Here is a 24,242-nt window from a genome sequence, read left to right on the forward strand (position 1 = left end):
CTGTGTATGTATGTCTTGTTTAGTGTCTGTCTGTTCTGCATATTTTGTATATAGTTTCCTTTTTCCTAACTTTATCTTCCCCAAATTAGTCTTCCTTATCCTTCCTTCTCTCTTCCTAGTCCTTAACATTTTAATTTTCAGGATTTCACATGTGCAACCCATCTCCTTCACCCACAACTACAAGCTTCCTGATCTCGGCAGGAAGAAGAAATCCATGACTGTTGGAGTTTTACACCATATATGCTGCAAACTTGTTGGAAATGAAGCCACCTGGGATTTGTGTCACAATGTAACACCAGAGAAAAGATCCATGGACAAGACCCACAGTCTCTGGATCCCAGTTAAACTGTGCTATCTGAATTTCTGGTTTTCCATCCACATACAAAATGCTATTGTTGACCGTTTCTACAATGGCTACCCCAAGATTGCACCAATCCCAAAGGAAATACAGAAGCCCAACCAACTTATGATGTAATGATGTAACGCTTGGGGATGCCCCAACACATGGATGACTGTACTGGCCTTCCTTCTTCATTCAGCTTGATGTTATCTCCTGTACAAGGCTTCAACCCGCTTTTCCAGACCCATCAAGTGTCTTCTGCCGGTCTTTTTGGAGTTCCAGACCCCTCATATTTACAGATTGGTATTGAACTCTGTAGAAATTACATCTGTTGTTTTTCCTATAACTGTAATCCTTTGAAGTTATGTTTGGTACTACACTTCTTTTGACTATCGTAATTAATGTTTTTCTATTTTAGTTTTTAATATTAGGAATCGATGTTGTATTACATTAATGTTTTGCTTTCTTGACTTTAGGTTTGTGAGTTAGATATTATTGTCTATAATTTCCTAAATGATATTTTTGTCTGTTCTCAGGTTTTTTTGCTGGGCGCATCATAGGCAAAATACTAGGTTTATAGAAGGTTCCATCCATTTTGGATGGGCCCTCAAGTTGTTTATATACACAGGGAGGGTCTCTGCCTTAAACATTTTGTTTTGGTTTGTGACTTAAGCTCCCATCTATAAATAGTCGACATCAATTTCAGACTTTTGGTGGCAAGTGAGACACTGGAGTATAGATTTGAATTGTCCTTGAAAGAGATCATAAATAATAGATTTATGAGCCTTTGGTGTTCTGGACTAAATTGTTCATAATTTTCATTTCCCATGAGATGTGTAGTTTTGTCTGTCATTAGATTTACAGTAAGCAAGTCCTGATGTAATCCCTCTATTAGGAACATCAGTAGTTCGTGAGGATCCTGCTGATTGTGTCCAGGTCTGGAGGTAGATCATTATCTGAGTCACTACTGTCAAGCAATTCACTAGAATCAGGCTTAACATTCTGAGTTGTTTTTCTTCCAGCAAAAATTTCTATATTGTTGATGGTGGGGCTGGATTCGTCAGCCTGCACCTTGGTCTGAGTTTTCGTCAGATAAATTTCCTTATTATCTATACTGGTTTTAGCCTCACCATTTCTACACTTTCTATTTCCTAAATAGAAATAACAGCAAATAACTATGCTCATAATAATAACGTTAGTCAACACAGAAATTCCACAAACTATGATGGCTAGAGACACTACACTTTTCATTTGATATATAGACCACAACCATCCAACTGCAGTGATTGTCCTTAGATCAAAACCAATTAGTTTTAAACAAAATGGAATGATCCACTTGTATACTAGAGCACCAATGCGTAAGACTAAGGGTGGTAAAATCCACATGACTAACCACAGAAACCATTTGATGGTCAGCATAGGAAATTTCCAATGAAATATTTCACTTACAGTTCTGAGGGTCCAGGGTTCAGGTCCTTGTCCGGGCGTCATTATGTAGCAAGTCAGCCCCTGAAGAGGTTGACTGATGGAGGGATGGAGAATGAGGCCCTTTTCTTCCAGCTCGGAGCACGCGTCTGCCACCCTGTCTAGCCCACGGTTCTGAGGTGAAACGGCGGGTAAACAGCTCGCAGACAATCAGGCTCGTGGAAATATTTGCTCTATTTGGATGGACAAAACTGAAGTCCAAAGACTCAGATTCAGTTCCAGCCAGCAAAAAGCCCTCGCCTTCCACAGACCCTTGCTCTTATAGTCCAGAGTCAGGTCCCACCCAATGGTGGGATCAGATACCAACCAATGGTGGAAGCAGAATCAGGTCCTACCCTGGGGTGGGGGCAGAATGCCAGGTCACACCCTAGGGTAGGGCACAATCACCTAATCAGATTAGGTGAGCAACATAGTAATCCCCCAAAATATTTACATATACAACAATTTATATGGTGGTTAAAAGTTTATTTTTTCAAAAATATTGGGGGTTTTTCCTTTGTTCTTTTCTTTTTTATTTTTTATTTTTTTTTGGTTTTTTGGGCCACACCCGGCGGTGCTCAGGGGTTACTCCTGGCTGTCTGCTCAGAAATTGCTCCTGGCAGGCACGGGGACCATATGGGACACCGGGATTCGAACCAACCACCTTTGGTCCTGGATCGGCTGCTTGCAAGGCAAATGCCGCTGTGCTATCTCTCCGGGCCCTCCTTTGTTCTTTTCTTTCTTTTTCTTTTTTTTAAACTGCACCAGCTATGCTCAAAGCTTATTTATGACTTTGGGCTCAAAGATTCTGGTGGTGCCAGACTGAAGATCAAAAAGGTGCGTGCAAGGGCCGGAGCAGTGGCACAAGCGGTAAGACTAGCCCAAGCTAGTCTAGGATGGACCATAGTGTGATCCCCTGGCATCCCATATAGTCCCTCAAGCCAGGAGTGATTTCTGAGTGCATAGCCAGGAATAACCCCTAAACTTCACTGGGTGTGACCCAAAAAACAAAAACAAACAAAAAGGTGCATGCAAGGTAAGAATCCTTTTTAAAAAAAAAAACTTTTTTTTTTTTTTATTTGTTTTGGTTTTGGTTTTTGGGCCACACCCTGTGATACTCTAGGTTACTACTGGCTATGTGCTCAGAAATTGCTCCTGGCTTGGGGGACCATATGGGACTCTGGGAATCCAATGCCCTACCACTGTGCCACCACTCCCGCCTCAATTTTTAGGATTTTTAAGTCACTCCAATGGTGCTCAGGGATTACTCCTAGCTCTGTGATCATTTTTTTTTTGATGTTATGGTAATTATCTCATATTATTTATCTGGGAAGTGGTCTTCCTTCTCTGTTTTTTGAGTGTGCGTATGAAAATTATGTGACATCTAAGTCTTTGATAAATGGTGCTTAAATTTTGGATAGGAATTTGCACTACATTTAATCTACATAGTATTTTAGATAAGATGGTCTTTTTTTTTTTTTTTTTTTTAGTTTTTGTGCCACAACCCCGCGGTGCTCAGGGGTTACTCCTGGCTGTCTCTCAGAATAGCTCCTGGTGGGGCCGGGCGGGTGGCGCTAAAGGTAAGGTGCCTGCCTTGCCTGCGCTAGCCTTGACGGACCGCGGTTCGATCCCCCGGTGTCCCATATGGTCCCCCGAGCCAGGAGCAACTTCTGAGCACATAGCCAGGAGTAACCCCTGAGTGTTACTGGGTGTGGCCCAAAAACCAAAAAAAAAAAAAAAAAAAAAAAGAAAATAGCTCCTGGCAGGCATGGGGGATCATATGTGACACCGAGATTTGACCAACCACCTTAGGTCCTGGATAGGCTGCTTGCAAGGCAAAACACCGCTATGTTATCTCTCCGGCCCCCAAGATGGTCATTTTGATAGTATTGATTCTTCCCATTTGTAAGCATGAAATGTCTTTCCATTTCCTAGGTCTTCTTCAATTTCTTAAGCACTTTTGAAGTTTCAGGTCTCTCATCTGTTATTAAGTTAATCATACTTTTAAATGATATAAAGGAAAATTCAAAACTTCTCAAATAAACTGGATCAGAGAGAAGGAGAAAATACAATGGAACCCACAGAAATCCAAGACATTATTAGATCATACTATGAACAACTTTGCTCTGTTAATCTAGAAAACAAGAAGAAATGGACAAATATCTATAAACATGTAATCTCCCAAAATTGAATGAGGAAGTATATAGCTTAAACCAGGCCAATCAAAAGAAAGAAAATTGAAACAGTAATAAAGAATTTTCCCATGAATAAATTTTCAGGTCCAGATAGGTTAGCAGGTTGTTAGATTATACCTTGTTTTACCCAAAACAAAGATCATGCCTGGTTTCCTTGTATCTGTTTTGCTTACAACTTGGTTTCACCCAAGACAAAGATCACCCTTGGTTCCTTTACAACTTCGTTTTAACCCAAGACAGATTGTTTTACATGTAGACCAAAACAGGACTGCCTCAGGATAGGCTGAACTATCTGTCCTTCACCCTGTCATTACTGCCCTACTTGGGGGATGGGGAGGAAGTGTCTCTGTACTCAATAAAAACCATTTGAGGGGGGGGGGCGGGTTCTGGCAGGCTGTTCCTATGGAGACAAGGCAGAAGATTGCCAGACTATACGGGTTTCATCCTCAGCCTGGTCTGTATTACTTCGTGCAGCGACTCTGTTTTAGATTCATTCACCTGGGGTTGGAGATAGGGCATGTGGGGTGATTTTAAACAGGTGAAATTTATCAAACATTCAGAGATTTGGTGACATTGACCTTTAAGCTCTTCCAAAATATTGCAAAAAAGGGGAACCCTCCCTAACACCTTCTATGAAGTGTATACCCAAAGCTGACAGAGATACTACCAATAGAGAAAAATTACTGACCAATCTCCTTGATGAACATCAATGCAAAAATCCTCAACAAAATCAAATTCAACAGCACATAAAAATTATATATCATGATCAAATGGGCTTTATTCCATAGATGCAAAGATGGTACAATATATGCAAATCAATTAACATCAAAAGACACATCAGAAAAAAAATCAGTAAAAAGAAAGATAAAAATCACACCAATAAATTTTATCTATCATTGATCATATCAATTAATGCAAAGAAAGCTTTTGACAAGATCCAACAACTATTCATGATTCTTCCTGAGGCCAGAGCGATAGCATAGCAACCAGGAGCGGATTTCTGAGCAGCTATTTCTGAGCGCATAGCCAGGAGTAACCCTTGAGACATCAGTGGGTGTGGCCTAAAAACCAAAAAAAAAAAGAAAAACAAAGCCTTCCTCAAGATAGTGACAGGTCAAGATATTCAAATAAAGAAAAAAAAAATTAAAAAAAAAGATAGTTACAGGTCTCCATAAAAAGCCCATTCCCACCCATGTAGGATCAAAAAGTATTCCTGCATTTCTTTATGTGCTATAAATGGTCAAAAAATGTTTCTTTCTTTTTTTTTTTGTTTTTTGGGTCACACCTGGCAGCACTCAGGGGTTACTCCTGGCTGTATGTATGCTCAGAAATTTGCTCCTGGCGGGGTTCAGGTGACCATATGGGACGTCAGGGATTCGAACTACTGACCTCCTGCATGGAAGCAAACTTCTTATCTCCATGCTATCTCTCCGGCCCCGACCCCAGTTATTCTTATATTGTTTCCCTTAAATTGATGACAAAATTCTCTCATCATCTGTTAATTTAATTTGAGGCTTTTCTTCCCCTGATATTTTGCTGACTTGAGATTTTCTGAACTTTTTTAAAGCTTAGTAATGATTTGATCCTCAGCAGCTGTTTCTCTGGATGTGAGGCTTTCCAATCAGTATTGCTTTGGGTTTCGAGCCTCCCTCCCTGTAGCTTCCACAACTTTGAATAACTCAAAAACCTCTGCACAGTCTAGCTGTGTAGGTCACTTTAAAGCAGTGCTTCTCAATCATTTTTTCATGCCCCCTAGGAAGAAGAAAACATTTTTTGTTCCCCCCCTACTGTAAATAGTATCTTTATTTAAAAAGACTTTTAACCTGCAAAACAAAAATATATAAAATAACTTGAGCTAATTTTGTTTTGTTTTGTTTTGTTTTGTTTTTTTGGGCCACACCCAGCATTGCTCAGGGGTTTATTCCTGGCTGTCTGTTCAGAAATAGCTCCTGGCAGGCACGGGGGACCATATGGGGACACCGGGATTCGAACCAACCACCTTTGGTCCTGGATCGGCTGCTTGCAAGGCAAACGCCGCTGTGCTATCTCTCCAGGCTCCTTGAGCCTGATTTTTTAATCAGAGGTGATGTCTGGATTAATGGCTACAGTGAGCATGTTTTGCAATGCATAGCTTTTCGAAGCAGGGTTTGAAGCAGGACACAGCAACTCTCAGCTCCAGAGACATTCAGAGACATAAACACGGGGCTTAGCTTGTTATGGCAGTGTTTGCCAAGGTCAAACATGCTTCCCTTTACGGAGCCTCGTCCCCCACCAGGGGGTCGCACCCCACTATTTGTGAACCACTGCTTTAAAGGAAGGTTCCAGAGCTATTTTCATAGGCCGTTTCTTTTTTTATTTCTTCTTTTTGTTTTAGCTCTTTGAGACAGACATATTCATATCCTGAGATAAAAAGGATGTAGCTCACTTGACTCCTGGCCTATCTATAGGTGACTGGGTAAGGTGGAGAATAAGAGAGATAATAAACTTTGAAAGAAAGTGCTTTCATTTTCCTACCTAAAACTTCCTCAATCTCTTGAGGGAAGTTCCTGTATATAGGGTGGAGTGATAAAATCTGCCTCAAATACATATAGTGCCTGCCATACCCACCGGCAATCTCAAATTATACCTGGATCCACTTAATCTTTATTGTATGAACGCTGTTCCCTAACACACAGGTTCTTGGAGGAACCATAATTTCAGACTAGAATGAAGGTTTTTCTTTCTTTTCTTTCTTTTCTTTTTTTTTTTTTGTAGTTTTTGGGTCACACCCGGCGGTGCTCAGGGTTACTCCTGGCTGTCTGCTCAGAATGCTCAGAAATAGCTCCTGGGCAGGCACGGGGGACCATATGGGACACTGGATTCGAACCAACCACCTTTGGTCCTAGATCGGCTGCTTGCAAGGCAAATGCCGTTGTGCTATCTCTCCAGGCCCTTTTTTTTTTTTTTTTTTGGTTTTTGGGCCACACCAGGCAGTGCTCAGGGGTTACTCCTGGCTATCTGCTCAGAAATACCCCTGGCAGGCACGGGGGACCATATGAGACACTGGGATTACGAACCAACAACCTTAGGTCCTGGGTTGGCTGCTTGCAAGGCAAATGCCGCTGTGCTATCTCTCCTGCCCTGAAGGTTTTCTTTTGAAGTAAAAGCAATTTCTCAGTTATTGTCTCCACACAAGTTTGCATTCTCATTTTTCTACTCTAAAATTTTTTTAGGAGATGACTACGAAGTTTAATTTTTAAATTTAAACACTGTGGTTACAAAGTTAATTCATAATAATTGTTGGTTATTTTCACAGATAAAGTTGTTCAATGATTGAGCTACAGTTACACAATGTACAACAACCTTCACTAGTGCACATTTCTTGACACCAATATTCCCAGTTTCCCTCCCACCCATCCCAGTGACCTCTCCCCTTACTATCTCTGGGGCATACATTTTTCTTTTCTCTCTATCTGTATTTTTCTCTCTTCCTTTAGACACTTTGGTTTGCAGTAGAGTGCATTTCCTGCCACCAATATCTCTAATTTTCACTTCCTTTCCCCTCCCCCACCTGCCTTTGGGGCAGGAATTTTACTTCTCTCTCTCTCTCTCTCTCTCTCTCTCTCTCTCTCTCTCTCTCTCTCTCTCTCTATTGTGGTTTGCACTATTGCTAATTAAGGGATACTATATATATCACTTTATCCTTTATCAGCATCCAGATCTTGTCCAAATTGATCAGTTCCAACTATTAATGTCACTGTGGACCATTCACTATTTAACTACTTTTGTTCTTTCTTTTTTTATTATTTGTTTGTTTGTTTGTTTGTTTTGGGGCCACACCCAGTGACGCTCAGGGGTTACTCCTGGCTATGCACTCAGAAATTGCTCCTGGCTTGGGGGGACCATATGGGACACTAGGGGAATCTAGCCGGGAAATAGAACAGCTGTCCTTTCTAGGTCAGTCTCGTGCAAAGCAAATGCCCTATAGCTGCTCCACTGCTCCAGCCCCATGCATTCATTACTTTTTTATAGCAAGTGTCCTACAATGGACTGGTCCCTCGATCCTCATCTCTATCATTTCTTGTTATTATTACCATACTATATATTATTTCCTTCATGTCCCACTTATGAGTGAGATTATTCTATGTCTCTCTCTCACATCATTTCACTCTGCCTAATAATCTCCATATACATCGATGTATTACCAAATTTCTTGACTTCATTTTTCCTACAGCTGTGTAGTATTCCATTGTGTAGAAGTATCACAATGTGGGAACAGCCTTAACATTTCTTTTCTAAGGTGGCTGATATTGGTTGGATGTTCAGAACTAGTAATAGGATGTGGTGGGCGTTCTGTGTTATTTTTGGATTGTGACCTTTGTAGTGTGGTGTTGTTTTTGTGTGTTGTGATGTAGCAGTGGGGTTCCTTCCCTGACTAGAAGAAATGTGCAGCTGCTCCATGATCACCATCTTGGCTGAGCTCACATACCTCATTTCAATTCAAAATGGTCCTTTTTAAAGTCCAAACTCCTTCCACAACCACTCCTGTTGGGTCACACATCTCACATCAATTCAAAAATGTCACCTTTTTTTAGTTCAAAACTTCACCCACAGCCCAGAACCACTTTTACGGGGCTCACACACCTCACTTCAATTCAAAATGCCCTAAATATCTTTATTTAGGAAATAGGAAGAGTGAAAAAGGTGGAAAAATAGGACACTCAAGACAGAATTCAGGCTGTTTTAGATAGAAGATATCGAAGAATATATATCACAAATGAGATAAAGGTGAATTTTACAATGAGGAATATGCAGCTTTGCCTTTGCAAATTTAGTTTTGTAAGTGATTATCTTCACCTTCTCATTGGCTTTCTTTAGTAGATAAAATTTGTTGCTAAGATATGTAAAGGGAGGGCCGGGAGAGATAGCACAGCAGCGTTTGCCTTGCAAGCATCCGATCCAGGATCAAAGGTGGTTGGTTCGAATCCCAGTGTCCCATATGGTCCCCCGTGTCTGCCAAGAGCTATTTCTGAGCAGACAGCCAGGAGTAACCCCTGAGCCCCTCCGGTTGTGGCCCAAAAACAAAAACAAAAGATATGTAAAGGGAAATAAGGGCTTGTAACTTTGATGATCTTTTATATGCTTTTATTAAATTTTTGGATACTACCCAAATATGCTCAGGGCTTACTTCTGGCTCTGTGTACAGGGACCACTCTTGGTGATGACCAAGGGGCAGATAGATGCTTGGGATTATACCAGTGTTATCTGCATGCAAGAGAAACAGCTTAAGTTCTGTTTTATCTCTCAGACCTTTCTTTCATGTTCTTATCTTGTCCCACCTTTTTAAATGATTAATTGCTTTATTTAATCACCACAGTTACAAGATTGTCCTTGATTGAGTTTTAGTCAATGTATACCATCCTTCACCAGTGAAAGTTCCGGTCACTAATGTTTCCAATTTTTCTCCCACTCTCTTCTTCATTCCTGCCTCTGGGAAGACATTTCTCTCTCTCCTCTCTCTCTCTCTCTCTCTCCTCTCTCTCTCTCTCTCTCTCTCTCACTCTCTCTCTCTCTCTCTCCCTTTTGTTTTTGCTTTTTTTTTTTTTTTTTTTTTTGGTTTTTGGGTCACACCCGGTGGTGCTCAGGGGTTACTCCTGGCTGTCTGCTCAGAAATAGCTCCTGCAGGCACGGGGGACCATATGGGACACCAGGATTCGAACCAACCACCTTTTGGTCCTGGAACAGCTGCTTGCAAGGCAAACTCCGCTGTGCTATCTCTCTGGGCCCCTTTTGTTTTTTTGCTTTATGACACTGTAGTTTGCACTGTTGTTATTGAAGGAGTACCATATGTATCACTTTATCCCTTTCAACACTGTTTTTGTCTAGAGTGGTCAGTTCTAACTATCATTGTCTTATTGGACCCTTTTGTGTGTGTGTGTGTGTGTGTGTGTGTGTGTTTTGGGTCACACCCGGCAGTGCTCAGGGGTTATTCCTGGCTCCAGGCTCAGAAATTGCTCCTAGTAGGGGCTGGAGAGATAGCATGGAGGTAAGGCGTTTACCTTTCATGCAGAAGGTCATCGGTTCAAATCCCGGAGTCCCATATGGTACCCCGTGCCTGCCAGGAAAAATTTCTGAGCACGGAGCCAGGAAAAACTCCTGAGCATTGCCGGGTGTGACCCCAAAACCACAAAAAAGAAAAAAAAAGAAATTGCTCCTAGCAGGCATGGGGGACCTTATGGGATGCCGGGATTTAAACCGATGATCTCCTGCATGAAAGGCAAACACCTTACCTCCAAGCTATCTCTGGCCCCTGTACCTTTTTCTAACATAATTTTAATCCCAGCTCTTTGTCTCAAGCTTCCTGCCATAGACTGGTTCTTCTGGACCTCATCTCTATTGTCTCTGTATATTTCTACCATACTACCTATTATTTTTCTTATACTCCACAGATAAAGAGATTATTCTATGTCTATCCCTTTCCTTATGACTCACTCAGCATAATAATCTTCATATCTATGCATGTATAAGCAAATTAATCATTGCCCTTTTAAAAATTAATTAATCATTGTGAGATGTAGAGTTAAAAAACTGTTAATAGTTGATTTTTGTTTACAATGTTCCACAACGCGGGGCTGGAGAGATAGCATGGAGGTAAGGCATTTGCATCGAATGCAAAAGTCGGTGGTTCGAATCCCCGGCATCCCATAAGGTCCCCTGAGCTTGCTGGGAGCAATTTCTGAGCATAGAGCCAGGAGTAACCCCTGAGCACTGTTGGGTGTGACCCAAAAACCAAAAACAATGTTCCAAAACGGCATGCCTTTATCAGTGCTCATTTCCCAACTTCTAAAAAGGATAACTGTTGGACCATGCATAGGCATCTCCATTAAAGGGGAAGGAACTCAGTAAACCACCAGATGTATCCCTAAATTTTCCTGGAGCAGAGAACTGATAATTCCTCAAGAAATGTTTGTCCAGCAGGCTCATTACAAATGTTTCTGCCCCTATGTGAATTACTGGCAATATTTCTGAGATTTATGTCATGGTACTGACATTCCATTCCATTCATATTATTTGGCTATTTCTCCTTTGTAAAATTACATGCCTAAATAGGGTCTTAATCAAATCCCTTTGCCAAGAGATATTTCATCATCAAAAGCTACACAAAGACAAGCTTCCTCTCTCCTTGTCAGCAATATTTACATCTAAAAGCATACCAGCCAACTAAGCTCTTAATCTCTGTAGATACTAGGCAGCTACAAAATTTACATTTCTGGGCCGGAGAGATAGCATGGAGGTAAGGCGTTTGCCTTTCATGCAGAAGGTCATCGGTTCGAATCTCGGCGTCCCATATGGTCCCCCGTGCCTGCCAGGAGCAATTTCTGAGCGTGGAGCCAGGAGTAACCCCTAAGCACTGCCGGGTGTGACCCAAAAACCACAAAAAAAAAAAAAAAAAAATTTACATTTCTTTGACCTGGCCCTCTGCTATCTCAAAAGTAACCTCTGCCTGCTAGCCTACATTTCTGTAAAACTGGTCCAACAACAAATATCTGGCAACCCCCCTCCTTTTTTTATGCTACTTTCTCCCTTCTAACTTCTTAGACCTTTTTCACCTGAGCTGCCTTGCCAGTCATATTATTATGTAAATACCAACAGGCCTACTGTTAATATTTCTGTTTTTCTCTACACTTCCTCCTTTTGTCAATATAGAAATTCCTTTCATGACGCTAACCTAGGTGCCATCCTAGGCTCAGTGCAAAGCCCAAGATCACCAACCACAGAAGATGGATTAAAATGACACTGAGGTAACAGAACCTCTAGAATCACAAAGACTGACTTCATCATAAATCCCATCTCAGGATCTGTGCAGATACTGAGACCTCTAAACACAGAGCTCTGATGGTATCACCCTGGACAGAGCAGAAGTCTACCAACCACAAAAACGCCACCGGGAGAGTAAATGATCCTGAGCAAAGTCTAGAGTTGATCCCATGACAGTATACTCCAAGGACGGAGAAACCCCATATTTTTTAGGCCAAGTGAATTCCTTTTCAAATGACCCCAATATTTACTGTGCCAGGGCAGGAGGGAAAAAACAAAAATACAAAAAGCACAAAACCTTGGTTATTTATATATATATATATATATATTTTACCTTCATTTATTATTATTTTTTTTTTATTTATCTATCTATTTTGGTCGATTTCTCTCTTTGGGTATGATTATTGAAATTGTTGTCCCCAGTTATACTTATTTTTTCTCTTCCTCTCTTTTCTTTCGTTATGTGCTATGCCATGTTTCTTATTTCAAGACCATGGTGTGTTTTTTTGTTTGTGTGCTTGTTTTTGTTGGTTTTTTGTTTGTTTTGTTTTGTTTTTTGTTTGTTTTTTTTGTGGTGCTTATCGATATAGCTGGAGTCCTCAATGGATATTTGACACTTCTTTTGGTACTGGTGGAGTGTTTCACCTTCTCTTTCTCCTTCACCTCCCAAATCGATGATGAGAACCACTAGAAGGATTCCGCCCATTTTCGGGGTATTAGACTCTTACCCCAATTTATTACATTTTTCTTTTTCAGGCAAAACCACGTAACTTGAAATAGCTGGTCTTGCCTCCAGTTAGAGGGGGAAATACGGGAGGCCTCAAGACCAAACAGGTGCAAGACTACTAAGTAATAGGTTAGATACAGAGGGGACCACATATTCTAGCCGCTCTGGGGGTGAGGGAAGAAGAAATGGGAGGGAAGACAAAAACGGACGGGTAGGGAGAACAATTCGGTGATGGATGGGAATCCCTCCTGATTTTATGTAAATATGTACCTAAAATATTATTGTCAACAATATGTAAGCCACTATGATCAAAATAAAATTATATTATAATAAAAAAAAAAGAAATTCCTTTCATGCCTAACACTGTGGTTTTGCCCTATGTATAACTCCCAGCATGGAGATTAAATTTTGTCACACGTTTGCCAGAACGTGGGTCCCCATACAATCCATTTGTGTGGTCTCTCATTTCTCATTTATTTCATATTTCACTGTCTGTGTTCATCCACTCCCTGAAGTAGACTCATTGAAGCCCACTGGAGCTGTGGACAGAAGCCACCCACAGCATATAACCAGATTAGTTTAAATTTTATAAAAACAATGTTGACTTTCCCTTTAGCTGTATTACAGATTAATTAATTTCTCAGGGTTCTTTGTGTTACAATCAGAGAAATGGGTTAGGAGGAGGAGGTCAAAACTAGAACCAAAACTAGGAATAATTGATGTAATGAACATGTATTAGGAAGCCACTGCAATAGATAAAATAAATCATGAGGACTTGACCTGAAATAGTGGTATTAGGAATAGAGCAAATCATAAGTGGTTAATTTATTATTTCAGGATAAAACTGATAAATTTGAGCAGAGCTGAAGATAATATAGTGAGGAAGGCACTTGCATTGCACCAGGTTTAAATCCTAGTATTTCATATAGTCACCCAAGCCCCATCAGGAGTGGTCTGAAAGTCAGGAATAAGCCCTGAGCATCATCAGGTGTGATCCAAAAAAAAAAAAAATTAATATATCTTGGGCCTGTTGAAATAATACAGCAGGTAAGGTAATTGCTTTGCACACTGTTGTTCTTGAGTTCAATCAATGAAACCCCATACATTCTGTCAGGTACCATCAGATGTGATCCCCGAGCACAAAGTCTGTAGTAAATCCTGAGCACTTCTTGGTACAGCTCAAAAAACAAAGGAACAAAAAATATAGATCTGTTGAATGACTGATTATAGTGGTGAGAGAGAGGAAAATGCAAAAGGAATCTAGGATAACTCCCAGGTAGTTTTTAGTTTTACTAACTTAAATTCTAAATCAGAAAATATAGCAGGGAAAAATAACAGTAAGGGAGAAGTTAGTGGGTACACGTTTGAGTATATTGAGATCTGGAGTGAGGGGGGGAAACCAAGTGTATATAATTCTTAAATATACAAAATGATCCAGAGTTATAGATAGCTTGAACTAGAGACAGCTATCTCAGAACAATCAATCTAGTCATACTATTTTCATTTAGGATAGTAGACGATGTTTATCCCAGGAAAAGCTTAATTTTCTTCCATGCAGTCAACTAATTAAATGGAACACTTTGTTGACCTGCATTCTATTCTTATGTACTTCAGGGCCTCAAAGTAGTAGTTTACTCTGCCTTTATTTCTTCAGCACACACGCACTCTTTCCTTTCCCAGTTCTACCTTCTAGACACATTTGAACAAACTGAAATTTCCCTGAAATTATCATGTTTTTCTTTCCTCATATATCTATCAGGAAACCTATTTATTTATCTACCTACAGAGCTAATATTTAGCTTGCCACTCTTTCTTCATACACTTGAGCTGCTAATATTTAATAGAGACTCTTCTTTTATATAATTGAACTGCTCTAGGGTGAAATTTGAAACTGGGTCCTGTACAAGAAGGACACCGAGGGATCAAAGACCATTCCAGATTCATAGGTGGCAGTTTTAGTAAACTAAGAATTTACTAGGTTACTGCAAGACTACACCTCTGCATGACTGGTTAGAATTTTAATAGCGTTTATACAATTTTTTTTAAATTTTTCCTTCCTTCCTTCCTTCCTTCCTTCCTTCCTTCCTTCCTTCCTTCCTTCCTTCCTTCCTTCCTTCCTTCCTTTCTTTCTTTCTTTCTTTCTTTCTCTTCCTTCCTTTCTCCTTTCTCTCTCTCTCTTTCTCTCTTTCTCTCTCTCTTTCTTTCTTTCTTTCTTCTTTCTTTCTTTCTTTCTTTCTTTCCTCTTTCCTTTTCTCTTTCTTTCTTTCTTTCTTTCTTTCTTTCTTTCTTTCTTCTTTCTCTCTCTTTCTTTCTTTCTTTCTTTCTTTCTTTCTTTCTTCTCTTCTCTCTCTCTCTTCTTTCTTTCTTCTTTCTTTCTTTCTTTCTTTCTTTCTTCTTCTTTCTTTCTTTCTTTCTTTCTTTCTTTCTTTCTTTCTTTCTTTCTTTCTTTCTTTCTTTCTTTCTTTCTTTCTTTCTTTCTTTCTTTCCTCTCCTTCCTCCCTCCCTCCCCCCTCCCTCCCTCCCCACTCCCCCTCCCTCCCCTCCGTCCCTCCCTCCCTCCTTCCCTCCTTCCTTCCTTCCTTCCTTCCTTCCTTCCTTCCTTCCTTCCTTCCTTCCTTCCTTCCTTCCTTCCTTCCTTCCTTCCTTCCTTCCTTCCTTCCTTCCTTCCTTCCTTCCTTCCTTTCTTTCTTTCGGATCATTCGGGGTTACTCCTGACTCTATGTTCAGAAATCGCTCCTGGCATGTTTGGGGAACATATGGGATGCCGGCATTCGAACGCTTGTCCTTTTGCATGCGAGGCAAATGCCTTACCTCCATGCTATCTTTCCGGCCCCAACGTTTATACAGTTTTAATAGGGACCAATCACCTACAAAGTTAAGATGATCTTACTAACTTCTAGTTAGTATATGTTATTCTCAAGTTTGTAGCCTTGAAGTGGTTTCCAGTATGGGATCTGTGAGCAAAATGTACCTTGCTAGTTAGAGCATATGGAGTCTCGGAGACTCATGTATTTTTGATGATCTTCTTCAGCTATATCTGATCCTATCCAATCTGGAACCGGTGGTTATTTTTGGAGCCAGCAAATGTGCAGAAAGTATGACTGCATCTTCGCTTAGGTAAAAATATTTTAGTGCAGAAGGCAAAAATAGAGGCTAAGGCCCGGGTAATTATCCTGGTTAACCGTTACTGCATGTGAACACTTGACTTTTAAACGTTTCCTATTCTCTAATAGAGTATCAGGGAGAATTGTTGGGAGAAGCTGGCAATGTGGTTAAGAGGGTAGACTCAGAAATTCTCATCTCGCTCCCCAATCCCCGCCTCTCTGCGAAGTTTGGGGGAGCACTGGGTGGAGCCTATGAAGCATCCTCTGAGCTTCCGCCGCGGAGCATCGTGGGAATATCCTTTTTCCCTCGGACATGGCGCCCACCTGCCCGGAGGCTGCAGCCGACTCCGGCGCCGCGGTCCGCGGGTCAGCGTTGAAAGACAGCTCGAGCTTCAGTTGTGGGGCGGAAGGAGGTGGCGGGGGTGGTAGCGGCAGCGGAGGCGGGGGCGGTATCGCCCTGGGACCTAGGTGGTAAAGCGGCGGGAGGGAGACCCGGGAGCCGGCAGCTGCGGATTGCTGACGGACAGCCCGGCGCTGCCTGGCCCTGCCTGCAGCAGGCATGGTGTCCCAGATGCTGCAGCTGCTCCGGCAGGGCGTTTGGGCTGCGCTCACCGGCGGCTGGTACCACGACCCGGAGCACAGCAAGTTCACCAACAGCTGCCACCTTTACCTGTGGCTGTTCCTGCTGCTGCTACCCCTGACCCTGCACTTGGTAAGTTAGGGAGCCCGGCAAAAGCACCCAGATCGGCGTGCCCCCCTCATAATAGGAAGGGGTGACAGTGATTCTTCATAGGTGGAATGGGGAAGGTCTGCAAGATTTTAGGACAGAGAACGCAGAGTGACAGGACTACCTGGAGTCAGTGTCTAGAAAAGGAGTAAAAGGACTTTGGGGGCCTCTGGGACTCATTAGGAAATGATGCTGGCTGTTTGGATAAGTCAGACTCTCCTTGTCGCTGAGCATTGTTGACCCTATTTTGTAGGTGAACTATACTATATACTAGTCCTCTTGGCTGGTTAGCTTGGGATAGTGTTTAGTAAAATAATTGATGCATGATAGCCAAATACTTAATGAAAATGTTAAAATTAAGCAAAACTAGTTTTTGAACTTTCTTTTCTGTTTTGCTTTGAGAAATCATGAATGATGATTAATTTCTCAGTTTTCATTTTCCCCAGCATTATGACAAGAAATATGTATAAGAATATGAAGGTTAAATTATAATGTTGGGCCCGGAGAGATAGCACAGCGGTGTTTGCCTTGCAAACACCTTGCCTGCCAGGAGCTATTTCTGAGCAGAAAGCCAAGAGTAACCCCTGAGCACTGCCGGGTGTGACCCAAAAACAAAAAAACAAAAGCAAAACAAATTATAATGTTTTATATATATATATATAACATTATAATTTGTTATAAGTATTATACTGTATTACCAAGTATTACACTGTCTAGTTGGGGTTTCACACTTTAGTAGAATTATGTTGAGATTGCCCTCTGAATATTCACATAGGTGACCATATTAAGTAAAGTAAATAAATCTAAGTTAGTACCTTAACCTTATTTGAAAGCTGGAGAGGCAAGGATCTCCACATTTTCTTTCTTTTTTTTTTTTTAATTTTTTTATTTTTAATTATGAGAACAAGGATGCAAAGAAAGAGGACAAGGTAAAGTTACAATGGAAGGACAATACATAACATAATTCTCAGAAGTCCCCTTGCTGATATCCCAACTTTGAAATTTCATCCAAAGAACATTAAGATTGTAACACACTGTAATATTTCTTAACAGCACACAAGGCAATCTAAAGCCATAAAACTTACATAACTCCTTAAACATTATAGGCATAGCATTTTTTTTACATTTCCATATTCATGCATATTAGCTTAAGTTAACCTCAAATCTTAAGTGGGTTCTTTTTAAAGATTAGAGTCAAAGGAGCACAGCAAAAATGGTGTTAGAGTGGCAATTGTTGTTTGCATAGGCCCACCAAAATATGAGGGACATGGAAAGAAATAACCTTGGTCTAAATACAAAAAGACCCGACCCCTGAAGGTTCCTGGCACAAGACCAACTCTAGGCTCCAGGCAAGCTAGATCGTCCAATCCAAGACATTGTCTGTAGTGCCAACACACTTATATTTTTTCACACAGTCTCTGTTGTTGGTATCAAGCTTCTGTATTAAAGATCCTGGAATCTGTATATCCAACATTGAAGTCAGGATGTGGAGCGTCCTCTGGTTTCACCTCACAGTCAAAGTGCAACGCAGGGAGCCCTGTCCTGTAAGCAGGTCGTTGTTGTTGTTAAGTCTTCTCAGTGTTAATGGAAGTCTCTTTTGTGCAGGACAATGTCTGAGCAGTGTAGAGTCTTCCTTGGTAGAGGATTGCTTCCAGGTGATGCTATAGACCAGCCTGGATGTTTTGTGGATGGCTTCCCTGGTTCAGGGAAATGCCCTTTCTTCTGAGGTCTGTGCCAGGTCGTTATGTCAATGTTCAGGGTGTAAGGTCCCTTTGCACTATAAGATTTGTCTGTACCAATCTCTATTAGATAGGATCTTATTTATATGTATACTATTTTCCCATTTTAATGTGCCTATGCAAAAAAGGAGCAATGCCACGTGGTGTTCTTGGCGCATATGGGGGTGATAAGAACAATTATGGTTCAATCATAAGCATTAATCTGGGGGACTCTTTCTCTAAGATTCCTTGTTAAACAGCTCAAAAAGAGAAGATGAAAAGTGGTTAGAATCATCACTATATAAGACAACATTTAGTAAGAATTATAGCTGTCAGAGAAAAAACACAAAATATTCTAAAGAAATACGTGTCCATTTTATGTATCTTGAAACAGTTTGGGGTTGTTACACACAATACACGGCTTTGGTCTGTGATAAGGCTTGTACACTACTGATTAAAAAGAGTAATGTAGATTAGAGATGTTTGGGGGGGATAGAGAGTAAAGGGATAAAAAAGAGCTTTGTAGGGATGTGGGAAAGGGCACAATACAAAATAAAGATTCTGGATACGAAAAATGTAACATAACAGTAAGGAATACTCTTAATACATGAAGTACGCCCCCGCGCGGTTCTGTAGTTTTTGGATGCATAGGGAGGGATTTCTCCCCCTTCCCCCCAGGGCCCGATTAACCAGGCGTGGCCCTGAAGACCCACCAGGTTTGGGGGGATCTTGGTCCCCTGGACTAGGAGTTCAGCCCAGGGGGCCTGTGGCTAGCTGTCCTGCCCAGAGCCCCCAACATACCAGTCAAAGACCCAGAAATCCTGGCATGCGGAGTGTCTGAGCCCAGCTGCGCCTCTGTAGTTTTTGGATGCATAGGGAGGGATTTCTCCCCCCTCCCCCCAGGGCCCGATTAACCAGGCGTGGCCCTGAAGACCCACCAGGTTTGGGGGGATCTTGGTCCCCTGGACTAGGGATCTCCACATTTTCTTAAACCTTAACTGCCAAGAATCTAATTTTGATATGTGTATTAAAGGACATTGTTTTTTTTTTTTTTTTTTTTTTGGTTTTTGGGTCACACCCGGCAGTGCTCAGGGGTTACTCCTGGCTGTCTGCTCAGAAATAGCTCCTGGCAGGCACGGGGGACCATATGGGACACCGGGATTCGAACCAACCACCTTTGGTCCTGGATCGGCTGCTTGCTAGGCAAACGCCGCTATGCTATCTCTCCGGGCCCAGGACATTGTTCTTAAAACATAATTTGATCATGTTATCTACATCATATATGTTCATTGTTGGCTGATTTGTAGTTTGACATGAAAGGCTGAGATGATTTGACTTCGGTTTATTCTTTTTTTTTTTTTTTTTTTTTTTTTTGGTTTTTGGGCCAAACCCTGTGACGCTCAGGGGTTACTCCTGGCTATGCGCTCAGAAGTTGCTCCTGGCTTCTTGGGGGACCATATGGGACGCCGGGGGATCGAACCGCGGTCCATCCTAGGCTAGCGCAGGCAAGGCAGGCACCTTACCTCCAGCGCCACCGCCCGGCCCCCGGTTTATTCTTTTTTATAATTTATCCAGAATTATGGTTCTGAATTGTCATACTGTCTAAAACTTTTGAGTAGACTTTTTTCTTTCTCCCTTTCTCTCCAGCAGTGCTGTAGACTGAACCTATGGCCTCTATGAGAGACATACTCTCTTCTATTTAAAGCCAATTGGATCAGAATATTGACCTCTGTTCAGTGGTGATCTGTTACAGAAAAAAAAATGAACACATATAATGAGACAAACAGGTTGAAGGACTATTCAAGTTTTAGGGTCTCCTTAACAACCATAAGTGGCTGGGCATTTATTCATACAATATTGCTGGCTATCTTGTACATAAGTATATGTTATTGTTTTAGTTGACAGGAACATTAAGTACAGCAACCACATAAAAAACTCAGTGGGTACAGTAAGAGTAGAGACTGGGAAATTTCACATAGCCAATCAGCAGGCATCCTAAAAGGTATAAAGTTGCAACAGTTTTTATTCTATCTTTGCATATGTATCCCTCTATATCTGGGAAACTCTAAACTTTTTTATTTTATTCCTTCCCGGACATATTTTTGCTTTTCCTGTACTTTGTTATTCTTTTTCCTGGGCACAGTTTTGCTGTTTTTCTTTTAAAACAATATGCTGTTTTACCCAGGGAACTATCCCAACCTTGGTATTGGGTTTCTGTTTGCATGGCAATCTTACTTACACTTCTACCATTGAGTTACAATCCTGGCCCTGTAACAATAGTTTATATGTTCTGGAACCTTGGGGAAGATATTAAAGTGATTTCTATATTCTTATCTTTAAAATGAGAATACTAATTATATCATTCGCATTGTTGTTTTGGGACTCAAAGTCATCTATTTTTTTCAGTTAAACTAGTATTAGACTCAGACCTTGTTTAAATTTGCTTTGCTAATTATTAGTTGTTACCTAATATTTATCTGTACCTTAATTTTATCATTCTTTTTACTCTTTTTTTTTTTTTTTTTTGCTTTTGGATCACACCTGGCAGTGCTCAAGGGTTACTCCTGGCTCTATGCTCAGAAATCACTCTTAGTAGGCTTGGGAGACCATATGGGATGCCAGGACCCAAACCACCATCCTTCTGCATGCAAGGCAAATGCACTACCTCCATGCTATCTCTCTGCCCTGTTTTATTTTTTTTTCATTTCATTCAGTTTTTATTTTATTATTCCATCATTTGTTTTTTTTTTATATTTTTATTAATAATTTTTTTTGTCCCCCAATTCACAATACATACCCGGCAAGGGGCCTGTATTGAGGTGTATATGGGGTGCCTTTACTGTACCTCCTCTTTCTATACAGCCAGTGTAAAGAACACAGCCTGTGGTAAGATTTGGGAGGCCTTATCTTATCTGTTATTTATTTTATTTTTTTTTTCTTCAGAGCAAACTAAAGTTGTTTTTTTTTTTTTTTAAAGTAAGAATTCATTTAAAGGACAAAATTGATTAACATAATGAGGTAAACTAATATAACATAATATAGTGACATAACATAACATATAATATAATTGATGTAATAATAATACATGTAAGTCAAAGAAAATTTCTGATTAAAAACACAAATTTTTTTTTTTCATAATGGCTTACATATCTTTCACTGTAGTATTTTGGGTACATATTCACATTGAATCAGGGGAATACCCATCACCTAATATGTCCTCTTCTCAATCAAAAATCAAATATGCTGAAAATAGGCAAAATCCTGTCTAGAGGCTTCCAACCTCAGTTTGAGAGAGGATGTGAAAAAAGTAATTAAAATACCACAACAATACAAAAAAAAATAAAAATAAAAAAAATATCGAATTAAATAACCGATAAGCACCACAGCAATAAAGACAGGCACCACACAATAATCTCGGTTCTGAAATCAAATCATACTCAAGTGCAAAAAAGAAAGAGAAAGACTAAACAAAATAAAATAAAATAATATTGGAGACATCAACCGTAATCTCCACACCAAAATAAAGACGTCAAAAAAAAATAGATCATTTATTCTCCTCTTGCTGCTTTCGTGGTATGTGGAAGACTTCTACTTTATCTTGGATGGTAAAATCAGACCTGTTTCTAAAGATCTTGGTGGCTGTGCAGATCAGGGAATGGAGTTTATGAAGTCTTTCTTTGTGGTTCTAGCAGTTATGCTTCTTCAATGTCATTTTTTTGTTTTTTATGTGTTCTAGGTGTTTCAGAATAGTGCTACCATTCTGTGTTTTTCTTTTGTCTTCTGACTTACTTCGTTTAACATAACATGATCTTGGTCCATCCACGTTGCTGCAAAGTCTGTGATTGTATCATTTCTAACTGCCATGTAATATTCCATTGTATATATGTACCACATCTTAATGATCCATTCATCTGTTGTTGGACATCGAGGTTGGTTCCAAGATTTGGCTATTATACTGAGTGCTGCAATAAATAGTGGGGTGCATATGTATTTTGGAATGAATGTCCTTCCATCTTGGGGATATATGCCTAGGAGAGCAATTGCTGGGTCAAATGGCAGCTCAATTCTAAGTTCTTTGAGCACTCTCCAGACTTTTCTCCATAGATGTTGGACCAAGGGGCATTCCCACCAGCAATGAATGAGAGTTCCTTTCATACCACATCCTCTCCAACAAAGGTTGTTCCCATTATTTTTGATGTGAGCCAACCTCACTGGTGTGAGGTGGTATCTCATTGTTGTCTTGATTTGGATCTCCCTGATGATGAGCGAAGGCGAGCATGTTTTCATGTGTTTGTTGGCCATCCTTCTCTCTTCCTCAGAGAAATGTCTATTCATTTCGTCTCCCCATTTTTTTATGGCTTCGTTTGGTTTTGAAGGGCTCAGGTTTCTGAGCGCTTTGTATGTTCTAGATATCAGCCCTTTATCTGATATATCAAGTGAAAAGATTTTTTCCCATTCTGTTAGCTGTCTTCTTGCATTAAGTAGGGTTTCTTTTGCCATGCAGAAGCTTTTTAGTTTGATATAGTCCCATTTGTTTATAGTTGATGCTAACGTTTTTGCCATTGGTGCTCCATTCTCAAAGACCCTTTTGATATAAAGGTCTTCGAGTGTTCTGCCTATTTTATTCTCGATAAACTTTATAGATTCAGGTCTGATTTCCAGATCTTTGATCCATTTTGAGTTGACTTTTGTATAAGGAGTGAGATATGGGTCGATTTTCACTTTCGTGCATATGAGTTTCCAGTTGTACCAACACCATTTGTTGAATAGGCTTTCTTTGTTCCATTTCATATTCTTGCCTCTTTTATCAAATATTAGCTGGCTATATATCTGGGGGTTTATGTCTGGGAATTCTGTTCTAATCCACTGGTCTGAGGTCCTGTCTCTGTTCCAGTACCATGCTGTTTTTATTACTATGGCTTTATAGTATAGTTTCAAGTTAGGTAAGGAGATACCTCCCAACTTCTCATTTTTCAGAATGTGTTTAGCTATCCTGGGTCTTTTATGGTTCCAAATGAATTTTATAATTGATTGTTCTATTTCTTTAAAGAATTGTGTCTGGATTTGGATAGGGATTGCATTAAATCTATATAGCAGTTTGGGTAAAATAGTCATTTTGACTATGTTAATTCTACCTATCCATGAGGATGGGATGTTCTTCCATTTCTTTAGATCGTCTTCAATTTCTTTCTGAAGTGTTTTGAAGTTTCCCTGGTATAGATCTTTCACTTCTCTTGTAAGGTTGATTCCTAGGTATTTGATATTTTTTGATACTATCTTAAATGGAATTGTATTTTTAATCTCTCTCTCCTCAACTTCATTGTTTGTATATAAAAACGCTACTGTCTTTTGTGTATTGACTTTGTATCCAGCCACTTTACTGTATTGGTTGATTGTTTCTAGGAGTTTTTCTGTGGATTCTTTAGGGTTTTTGATGTATATCATCATATCATCAGCAAATAGAGCTAGCTTGTGTTCCTCTTTCCCTACTTGAATTCCTTTGATTCTCTTCTCTTGTCGGATTGCTATTGCTAGGACTTCTAAGGTTATATTGAATAAGAGTGGAGAGAGTGGACAGCCTTGCCTAGTTCCTGACCTTAGTGGGAATGCTTCTAGCTTCTCGCCATTAAGTATAATGTTGGCTGTAGGCTTTTCATAAATAGCTGTAACTATCTTAAGGAAGGTGCCTTCTAACCCTATTTTGCTGAGTGTCTTTAACATGAACGGGTGTTGGATTTTGTCAAACGCCTTCTCTGCATCGATTGATATGATCATGTGGTTTTTGTCCTTCATGTTGTTGATGTGGTGTATAATGTTTATTGATTTGCGTATGTTGAACCAACCTTGCATTCCTGGTATGAATCCCACTTGATCGTGATGTATGATCTTTTTGATGAGGTGTTGGATTCGGTTTGCTAAGATTTTGTTAAGTATCTTTGCATCAATGTTCATTAGTGAGATTGGTCTGTAGTTTTCTTTTTTGGTGGTGTCTTTGCCTTCTTTAGGAATGAGTGTGATATTAGCCTCATAAAAGGAGTTGGGGAGGATTCCTGTTTTTTCTATGGTTTTGAAAAGCCTATGGAACAGTGGTAATAAGTCTTCTTGAAATGTTTGATAGAATTCACCTGTAAATCCATCTGGGCCTGGGCATTTGTTCTTAGGGAGTCTTT

General features: G+C 40.3%; 1 protein-coding gene and 1 non-coding gene across 2 annotated transcripts in view; one reads left to right on the top strand and one right to left on the bottom strand.

Annotated features, from left to right (window-relative positions):
* Positions 1-16,063: 16,063 nt before the first annotated feature.
* Positions 16,064-24,242, top strand: part of PCNX2 (pecanex 2) — a 328,287-nt gene continuing 320,108 nt past the window's right edge. Inside the window, exon 1 of the mRNA XM_049789037.1 lies at positions 16,064-16,339. Coding sequence (XP_049644994.1) covers positions 16,187-16,339 — 153 coding nt within the window. The 5' untranslated portion in view covers positions 16,064-16,186. The remainder of the gene's footprint in view (positions 16,340-24,242) is intronic.
* Positions 20,843-20,975, bottom strand: LOC126031972 (small nucleolar RNA SNORA51). The gene has a single exon (XR_007503775.1). It is a non-coding gene; the product is annotated as a small nucleolar RNA SNORA51 (small nucleolar RNA).

Source organism: Suncus etruscus, chromosome 15, assembly GCF_024139225.1.
Source record: "Suncus etruscus isolate mSunEtr1 chromosome 15, mSunEtr1.pri.cur, whole genome shotgun sequence".
Classification (NCBI taxonomy): Eukaryota; Metazoa; Chordata; class Mammalia; order Eulipotyphla; family Soricidae; genus Suncus; species Suncus etruscus.